Source organism: Paramisgurnus dabryanus, chromosome 15 (genome assembly GCF_030506205.2).
Source record: "Paramisgurnus dabryanus chromosome 15, PD_genome_1.1, whole genome shotgun sequence".
NCBI lineage: Eukaryota > Metazoa > Chordata > Actinopteri > Cypriniformes > Cobitidae > Paramisgurnus > Paramisgurnus dabryanus.
The window spans coordinates 284,684-295,245 of record NC_133351.1 but is presented as its reverse complement, the minus strand read 5'-3'; the positions used below and the strand labels follow the sequence as shown (position 1 = coordinate 295,245).

General features: G+C 37.0%; 1 protein-coding gene across 2 annotated transcripts in view; it reads left to right on the top strand.

Annotated features, from left to right (window-relative positions):
- Positions 1–5,973: 5,973 nt before the first annotated feature.
- LOC135733675 (inactive dipeptidyl peptidase 10-like) overlaps positions 5,974–10,562 on the top strand; it is an 84,031-nt gene continuing 79,442 nt past the window's right edge. Inside the window, exon 1 of one of the 2 annotated variants that reach the window (XM_065252482.2) lies at positions 5,974–6,178. In XM_065252482.2, the coding sequence (XP_065108554.1) occupies positions 6,113–6,178 (66 nt within the window). In that variant the 5' untranslated portion in view covers positions 5,974–6,112. The remainder of the gene's footprint in view (positions 6,179–10,562) is intronic. The other variant, XM_065252478.2, reaches the window with a different exon arrangement.

Genomic DNA, 10,562 nt, shown 5'->3' with positions numbered 1-10,562 from the left:
TGGGAAGGTTTTGAAGGGTCAAACAAGGACAAAATTCTGTTGGCTTGACCCCCCCTAAGTCATCAGTTTGATTCTCACAACCTTGTTTTCTGTCCCCGTTTTTCATCACGTATATCAATATTTGTTTTAGTGCCATAAAAGCTCTTCAATTGTTTGCATCTACTTAAAGGTAGAGATTAGATTTTCTTAAAGCTAACAATCACTCTAACCCTTAACCCCAATTATTTAAGACCGCTTAAGAGGTCTCTCAAGTGTTTAGGAGTTACCATTGAGGGCTTGTGATATCACAGATGAGACAGAGACGTGTGCAAATCCAAATGCAGGTTCAACATCATTCATTCATAAATAATAGTTACTTAAACATGTGTTTTAGCAAGATATTGTGCTTATTTTATTTTCCTAACAACCAAAGTTCATAAACTGAGAGTAATGCCAACGTGTCAGGGAAGCATGATCGTCCGATTGGTGGGGGACCATGGAAAATTTAGAAAAATCTTTTAAAGGAACTCCAAGTCAACAATAAATAATATAATTCTTAAAAAACTACTTATATTTTTCAAAAACAGATTTATAGTACAGAATATACAGCACCCTCCACAAGTATTGGAACATTTTGGGCCCTATTTTAACGATCTGAAACGCAAGTGCAAAGCGCAAGTGACTTTGTGGGCGGATCTTGGCCGCTGTTGCTATTTTCTCGGCGGGAGAAATAACTCTTGCGCCAGGCGCAAATCAATAAGGGGTTGGTCTGAAGTAGGTTCATTGTTCATAGGTGTGGTTTTGGCGTAACGTCAAATAAACCAATCAGAACGCTATCCAACATTCCCTTTAAACGCAAGGGCGCAAGTTTCATGGCGGGTTGCTATTATTATGACGGATATACCAGGCGCACGCCAGGAGCGTTTCACAGCCGAGGAGACCGACGTTCTTGTAAGAGCAGTCAAAGACAGAGAAGTTGTTTTGTATGGGGATGGGAGAAACCCGCCCAAATCAGCGTCGGTTAAACGGGCGTGGGAGGAAATAGCCATAATTGTCTTATCAGCTGGCATCCCCATCGTTGCGCCAAGCGCTACAATGATGTCAGGAGACGGGGGAATCCCAAGCTTGCCAGCATAAATCGGGCACACGTCTACACATGACCTGACACCAGCAGAGGACATCGCTGCGTCCACCCTCACCGCTGAAAGTGTTGAAGGCGGTTTGGGGGCTTTGAGATCGGACCCAAGAAACGCAAGCAAGGTCCAACCCAAAAGTACACTTACAAATCAAGTTCATATACATTAAGGTTTCTTATGAAAACATTTGAATTATTATTTACATAAAATAAACGTAATACAGCCACACAACAAACTTATGAAAATATTTTAATCGTTATTTGCATGATAAGTTTTTAACGCAGCCACACAATAAATAAAAACTATCACCACAATGCTCACCACAATGATTTCCCTTATCTCATGTGTTAATATTTTTTATTGTAACAATTTATGATTTGCAAAAATAACTGTTGCATCTGTGTAGATTAGATGCAAAGTGTGTGCGCGTTGTGCACGCTATACATTATGGTCAAGCATGCGCCCTTAAAATAGCATAATGAACAACACGCTACTGACTTTAGACTAGTATTTTCTGGTCAGTGGCGCAATTGTTTTTTGAAACTGCAAAATAGCATCAGGGATGGTTTGCGCCAGAACACGCCTCCTTTTTTGCGCTGAACCGCCCAGGGAGCGCAAATTCATTCCCTAGTTTGCCGACGTGCGTCTGTGGAGGGAAAAACCCGCTGTGCGCCGGTGCAAAATACGAATGATACATGCGTCACTGACAAAGTCAATTGAGCTGGGTGCAAGATAGGGCCCTTTGTGTTATTTTAGCTGTTTACCAAAATGTATTCCGGTTACAGTCATATAATGAATATTATATTAAAGGGGTAGTTCACCTTAAAATGAGAATTCTGTCATCATTTTCTCATCCTCATGTTGTTCTAAACCTGTATGAATTTCTTTTTTCTGATGAACACAAAAGAAGATATTTTAAGAAATGATGCTCAACACACAGCAGATAGTGACCATTGACTTCCATAGTAGGAATAAAATATTTTGATAAATGATGAAGAAAATATTTTGATAATTGATGGTTAGCACACAGTTGACTGTACCACCCATTGAATTCCATCATAGTTTTTTATTCCTACTATGGTAGTCAATGGTCAATATCTGCGTTTACCATCATTTCTCAAAATATCTTCTTTTGGGTTCATCAGAAAAACGAAATTCATACAGGTTTGTATAAATAAATGATGACAAAATGTTCATTTTAATGTTAACTATTACTTTAAAGTGTACATTCTCAGCTTTATGTATTGGGTATTCACATTCAAGTTTAGGAATTACAGCTGTTTAATATGTAGCTTCCATCTTTTTAAAGAGGTCAAAAGTAATGGAACAGTTGACTTAAAAGCTGTTTTATGGACATGTATTTTCTGTCAAATCATTTCCTCATAAATGAAGGATGTTAAAGGTCTGGAGATGATTTTAAGTGTGGCATTTGCATTAGGAAGCTGTGGCTCTGAAAGATCTCCATGCAAGTGATACAGACCGTATTTAGGTTTCAAAAACACAACAAATCCATCAGTCAGACAGGAGGATATTAGTAGATCAACAATTTGGTACATTCTGACTAAAAATAACACACCGGTGAGCTCAGCAACAATAAATCCTGGATGTCCATATAACCCCTTTACAATGTCCAGACAAATGAAGAAGACTGCAGAATGTAAATATGTTATTGTCAATTAAAACAATAAAGAGAAGATATCACAAGGAGAAATACAATACAGAGGGTTCATCACAAGATACAAAAGCCTCAAGAATAGGAAGGGGAGATTAGACTCCCAAAAAAGCCAGACAAGCTCTATAAAAGCCTTATTTGGAGAGATTAAACTAATTTCAACCTGCATTATAAAAATGATGAAGAAGGCCAAGAACATCTCATGATACGAGCAGACAACATCTTCAGTAAAAAAAATTTCAGACAGTGTAATTGCATTTTCATGCATGGCTTTCTAAGGCACTGGGTCGGTCGCTGGTTGTTTTTGGTGATGTAACAGAAGGCAGAAGCATCCAGATTAATTTTTCACTTCTCTGGATGTTGTGAAGGGGTTTTTCTTTATCATGATCATCCACCACTGTTATCCTAAATAGACATACAGAATGTGAGTTCACCAGTGTATTATTTTTTGTCTACTAATAGTCCTCCGCTCTGACTGATGGATTTGTTGTGTTTTTTTTTTTAAACCTAAATATGGTCTGTATCACTTGCATGGATATCTCCCTGAAGCACAAATGCCACACTTAAAATCAACTTCAGACCTTTAACATCCTTTATTTATAAGGAATGGATTTGACAAATAGACACCTGTCCATAAAACAGCTTTTAAGTCAACTGTTTCATTACTTTTGACCTAGGGAGCTCCATATTAAACAGCTGTCATTCCTAAACTTGGATGTAAATGCCCTTTACATAAAGCTGAGAGTGTGCACTTTATGATAATATTCATTATATGATTGTAACCGGAATACATTTTGGTAAACAGCTAAAATAACACAAAATGTCCATGTGTTCCAATACTTATAGAGGGCGCTGTATATCATATAATTTGCTTGTTTTGTTCATAATATGTGCTTGTATGTTATTTTGTTCTGTATTAAAGAGCACTTATTTCATTGCTGAAAATCAAGGTTATTTTGTGTATTTGGTAATACAATGTGTTTACATGGTTTATTAAAAACACACTATTGTCCACATACACTGTAAAAGATTCCGTAGAAATTACAGTATTACTGGCAGCTGGATGCCAGTAACTTACTGTAAATTTAAATTTACGTTATTTACTGACAACAGTTAGTTCAAAGTTAAATGAACAATAAACATTAACAAGTCTTTGTCTTATAGAATAAAAATATAAAATAACAGCATCATGCAAAGCATTCTGGGAACCAAAAATCCTCATCAACCTTTTTCTGTTTTTTTCCTTCAGATTTAGTTTCCTCGAATGCTTTGCTTGAGGCTGTTATTTTAGTTTTATTCTGTCGAGATAAAGACTTGTTAATGTTTAATTTTCGTTTAACTTTGAACAAACTGTTGCAGGTAATTAACATAATTTTAAATCTACAGTAAGTTACTGGCAACCAGCTGCCAGTAATACTGTAATTTCTACGGAATCTTTTTACAGTGTACCGTACATTTTTGTTGCTCTGGATTTCAATCTCTTCCTAAAACACACGGATTTGAAAAGCTATGTGTCCCTTTGACATCAGCCAGAAACGTAACGCTGTAAGATGCAATGCTAATAGGAGTTAAATTACAGGCTGAGTCCAAGAGGGAGGAATTATGATAATGTCGGTCTTGTCCACGTCAACAGACTGAGGAAGTAAACTGTTGCCTACAATCCGTGTGTTTGCTGAAGACCAAGAAAAGAGATATAGGAGACGATAACTTGCGCCATCATTTACTTTGGGGTTTATACCTTTTGCATATCATTAACATGAACTAATACACACTTACACACCAAAGGAAATATAAAATCGTGAATCGGACCATAGGTGCTTGTTAAATAAAAAAGTAAACATTTTACTGTCATCTTACTCGATCAGTGCGTATATGAAGCTATGTAATTTAATATAAAACATATTTATTCAAATTTAACATAAAAAGATTTTTAATAAATATAATTGGTTAATAATATGTTTATTATGGTTTGTACTTGTCTGTGTTGAAAGTGAAAGAAACTGCTGTGCTTGTGCTGTCCAGGAGAAAGCGCTAAAGTACATTCGCATGATGAGCTTGATGTGTTGCCATGGAAACTTATAAAAGGTTTATTAAAAACACGTTTACCTTTCATTTCCAATGTGTGTAGGCTACAGTATATCCTTCATAATGTATTCTCTTGAATATTCTTTATTATCAAATGTGTGTTAAACATAAACTCCTATTTGGAATTTCACTATTCAATGTGACTTTATCTGACAATATTTTTAAATAATTGGCCCGTGCCTATATCCCCATCTAAAATTCCGTTTGTGTCACAGCAAAGTGTTGAAAATAATACACTTCACTTAAATTAGGACTGAGAAACACCTTGGCCTCAACCCACACTTGTGCAAATGGGTGCAAGACTTCTTCACGGGCAGACCACAAACTGTGGCATGGGAAAGCATGTCTCACCCTCTGTTGTACTGAACACAGGAGCACCACAGGGCTGTGTACTGAGCCACCTCCTCTTCTCCCTTCATACATTTGACTGAAATCCCTCTTTTAAGACACACAATAATTGTGTGTGTTTTATGAAAGCCAAACCATTTGTAAAACAAGACTGCTGTCCAATCAAATTGAAAAATAACACAGAGATTCATATTTTTACTGTGCATCATTACAACAATACATACACTCAAAACAAAAACATTATTCACCCGAAATAGCTGATGAGAAGTCAGTCAATCAGTGGCGGTTGGTGACTTCTCTTTCGAGGGGCAGGAATTCTAAATATGTGAACCTATGTGCATCATATCAAAAGAAGTGGTTTATGACAAGAAACAAAATGACATGAAGCTCACGTTCATAAAATACTCTCAAGACACTAACTTAACACTAAACTCTGATTACACACAAGATTAAGCGAGTATCTGGCAAACGTGAGCGTCTCTTTTATCATAAACTCTTTCAATGCGTCTGCAGTAGGCATTTATCTTGACATGACGTATGATGCACACAGGTTCACACACATATTTTGACATGACGAGCCACACACATGATGGGCTAAATAAATGTTTTGACATGCAGAGAGAGAGAGAGAGAGAGAGAGAGAGAGAGAGAGAGAGACTGTGAGTGTGTTTGTGTCCTGGTAATGGGAGAGATAGAGAAGAGAGAGAGAGAGAGAGAGAGAGAGAGAGAGAGAGAGAGAGAGAGAGAGAGAGAGAGGCTGGCATGAGAGCGCTGCTGAATTCATTGGTGTTTCATCACATTTACTACCTTCATTATCTTCATCATCATAACTCTGGATCTTCTTTAATTATACAGATTGATTGCACATTTTGCCCTTCATCAGTTTTCCTCGATGAATCAAACTGCCAGCGTCTCTCATCAGGTGAAATGTCCGTCAACATCATCCAAGAGCATTGCAGTAAGTGAAAAGTGCTGTTGTGTGTGTGAGAACATTTGAACTAAATTAATATTAATAAACATTAGCATTAGCAGATGTAATTGTTTGAGATATAACATTAAATATTTTTTGCTGTTTGATGTTTAGATGTGACCATAATTTACTGTGAATCTGTAAATCACAATGAAATGGCAATGGAGTTCAAATTGTGCAAAGATCCAACTGGTTTATATGATGTTGTATTTATAATTTTATCAGACTGTAGAGAGTGTAAATTAGTTCAATGCATACATAATCAACTTATATAAAGCTAATGGGTAACATCTACCATGAGATGTTTTAAATAAACGTGAAATGTTGAGCTTTATGTAAATCACACTTAATGAACTGATGAATATGTAGACCAGCTCTCTCTCTCTCTCTCTCTCTCTCTCTCTCTCTCTCTCTCTCTCGCCCACGTGCTGTTTGTTATCATCTATCTGTGTAGCTCATGCTCATTGATCTGCCATGTTAAATATGCGTGTTTGTAGTTTCATCCCACTCCAGTGCCCCTGCATGTAAGTGAAGCGGCTGTGGGAGGCACATTAATGTTAAATATTTTATGTCACTATAGTCATTCTTTCTGCATAAACAGCAAGAGTAGAATTAATAATTCAATTGAAGAACTTTATTGACATGACTGTGTTTAGATATAATTTCCAATAAAACATCTATATTTTCATAATTCATGTATAATGCTATTTTTTGTTTATAACAGTTAAATGGTGTTTTCTCCTGTACATATTTGGCTCATTGTGTGTCCCTGTGTGTGTGCGCGTGTAGCAGGGATATGTTGTTACACCAGATTATAAATAATTTGTTATTTTTTTATTTTTATATTTGTTTTTATTACCATCTGTTTTTGGGTCTTTTATTTTGAAATCGTTGCGTCTGACGTCATATGTAGTGAGAGATTCAACTCGCAGCGCAATCTAGAGTTCGTCCTCTTTCCTGCAATAACACTAGAGAGGAGAGGTACGATTTCATGAGCTCTGTTGATATGATGTTAAATGCTGTTACAAGTGTTCATGTCATGTTTAAATGATTAAATATGAGAGAGTAGTCTATGTGATGTTATATTTGACCATTAGTTCAAGTTATCAACTTTGTAAATGTAGGTTGTTTGAGTAATGTAAACAAGTGAACAGTGAGATTGCAATGAGATGTGTTAGCAGCTAAGTGGCTAACAACTCAAATAAGCACTGTTTATGTATATTTTCTAAGCACACTAAATCCTACCCTATTAATATTTTTTTAATACATTGCATTTATTGTAAGTTCTGTTGTTAATTATCCTGTGTACTTAATATGTATTTTGTGGTTAACAGGCACAACTAAATGAGTGTAGCAGATAACAGTGCCTGTCTGTTTGTGTGTTTTACCACACAGGTATGTAAATTAGTATTCATGAAACACTGATGCTATTATTTTTATTTTTAGTTATTTTTATATAATGTGTGTTGTAAAATGTGTTTGTATTGCTGCGCTCTTTCCTGCAATAACACTAGAGAGGAGAGGCACAACTAAATGAGTGTAGCCGATAACAGTGCCTGTCTGTTTGTGTGTTTTACCACACAGACACAGAAAATAAATCAATCAGCCAAACCAGCTTTGTGTGGAAAATCCTTTTATTTTACCATCAAAAATTAACACAACGCAGAGGAACAGCCACTACACGCGCCCGCGTGTTTGAAATGGTAATGTGTGTGAGAGAGAGAGCAAGCATCTTCCTTCATTGATCTAATTTAGTGACATTTCATTTAATGGCCATTAGGGTGTTATAGGAGAATTATTTTACAATCATCACATTGTGTAGTTTTTAATTGTAGTATCAGAGAGGTCGTATCCAGGCGAGGAGAGATGATGAAGAGTAAAATCTAACATAAACTTTATTTACAACACAAAAGGAATAACAAACTCAAACAACACCCATAACTTATACAGGTACATTAAACAATATGATAACATTAACGAGAACAGACAACTAACATGTGACAGTCAGGGACTAACAAGACAAATCATGTGACAGAGAGTGCTGGATTATGGTTAATGAAGTCAGATATACAATGACAGGTCAAACAAAGGGAAAACAGACGGGGAAACTTGATAACGACTGAAGGGTTTTGTTAGTCACATCACAAACATGGAATGACATACTTTTGTTCAAATGTTATTAATGTAATATCATTGATTTTCAGCCTACAATCTCTCTGGTTAGAACTGTTGCTCGTCACTGATGAATCTTGGTGGGCAGTAGTTTTCAAATGCACTGCATAACCCTATACACAAAACCCACACAATACATGCAGAAACATGCAACAGAAGTAAATTTGTCTGTTTACACAAGCTATGTGTTCTGGAGGCAAATTTCTCTGACTTGATTCTGAATCTCCGTTTCCATTTTTATTAACAAAAACTGATTATGTATCACCAGCTTGTTGGTGTGTTATTAGAATGAAACGTTTAAAATGTTTGGGGCCCTCGAGGAATGGAGTTGGGAACCACTGAGCTACAGACCCCCCAAAGCCCTGCTCGACTGACATGTAAAGCAATCAGTCACAGTTTGGCTTTGTTTCAAGGGGTTGTTTCAATGATTTATCTGGATAACTTATGACTTATGAAACACTGCTTACTTTTAAGTGCTATGTTATTACTTATAAGGTTTTAAGGAGAATGCATCAGGATCCAGGGCCTCTTACCTGTGTGATTCATCATACAGGTTTTGCACAAATAGTCTGAATTCCTACACACAGAACATTTATAGTACAGACTATGGGCCTTTGAGGTGCAGGACACTAGAGGAGTAAGTTGTTGTAAGTTTTATTACATTTTCAAACTAATTACACTAAAGTAGCATTATAGTAACAAAGTACCTAAAAGAACAAAAGATGTAAATTGAAGAAAATATAGTTCTCATTCAAAAGTTTTGTATTTATTACAAATAAATGTAGAACAATATACAAATAAACATACTTTAGTAATCATATTGTGCTCTTCTCTCACAAATTGTTCAATTAACTTCTTACAGATTACAGATACTGTATATACACTCACCTAAAAGATTATTAGGAACACCTGTTCAATTTCTCATTAATACAATTATCTAAACAACCAATCACATGGCAGTTGCGTCAATGCATTTAGGGGTGTGGTCCTGGTCAAGACAATCTCCTGAACTCCAAACTGAATGTCAGAATGGGAAAGAAACGTGATTTTAGCAATTTTGAGCGTGGCATGGTTGTTTGTGCCAGACGGGCCGGTCTGAGTATCTGCTCAGTTACTGGGGTTTTCACGCACAACCATTTCTAGGGTTTACAAAGAATGGTGTGAAAAAGGAAAAACATCCAGTATGCGGCAGTCCTGTGGGCGAAAATGCCTTGTTGATTCTAGAGGTCAGAGGAGAATGGGCCGGTTGATTCAAGCTGATAGAAGAGCAACTTTGACTCAAATAACCACTCGTTACAACTGAGGTATGCAGCAAAGCATTTGTGAAGCCACAACATGCACAACCTTCAGGCGGATGGGCTACAACAGCAGAAGACCCCACCGGGTACCACTCATCTCCACTACAAAAAAGAAAAAGAGGCTCACCAAAATTGGAATGTTGAAGACTGGAAAAATGTTGCCTGGTCTGATGAGTCTCGATTTCTGTTGAGACATTCAGATGGTAGAGTCAGAATTTGGCGTAAACAGAATGAGAACATGGATCCATCATGCCTTGTTACCACTGTGCAGGCTGGTGGTGGTGGTGTTATGGTGTGGGAGATCTTTGGGAGATGCCCAATTGGCACACTTTAGGCCCCTTTGTGCCAATTGGGCATCGTTTAAATGCCACTGTCTACCTGAGCATTGTTTCTGACCATGTCCATCCCTTTATGACCACCATATACTCATCCTCTGATGGCTACTTCCAGCAGGATAATGCACCATGTCACAAAGCTCGAATTATTTCAAATTGGTTTCTTGAACATGACAATGAGTTCACTGTACTAAAATGGCCCCCACAGTCACCAGATCTCAACCCAATAGAGCGTCTTTGGGATGTGGTGGAACGGGAGCTTCGTGCCCTGGATGTGCATCACACAAATCTCCATCAACTGCAAGATGCTATCCTATCAATATGGGCCAACATTTCTAAAGAATGCTTTCAGCACCTTGTTGAATCAATGCCACATAGAATTAAGGCAGTTCTAAAGGCGAAGGGGGTCCAACACTGTATTTGTATGGTTTTCCTAATAATCCTTTAGGTGAGTGTATATTTGAATTCTTCAACATTTTGAGAGAGTATTTGTTGACTCAGCATGGAGAGGTTTACTGGTTGCCATGAGATTTTTAGTTGATTTTACTTAGAAATGTTAGTTGACAC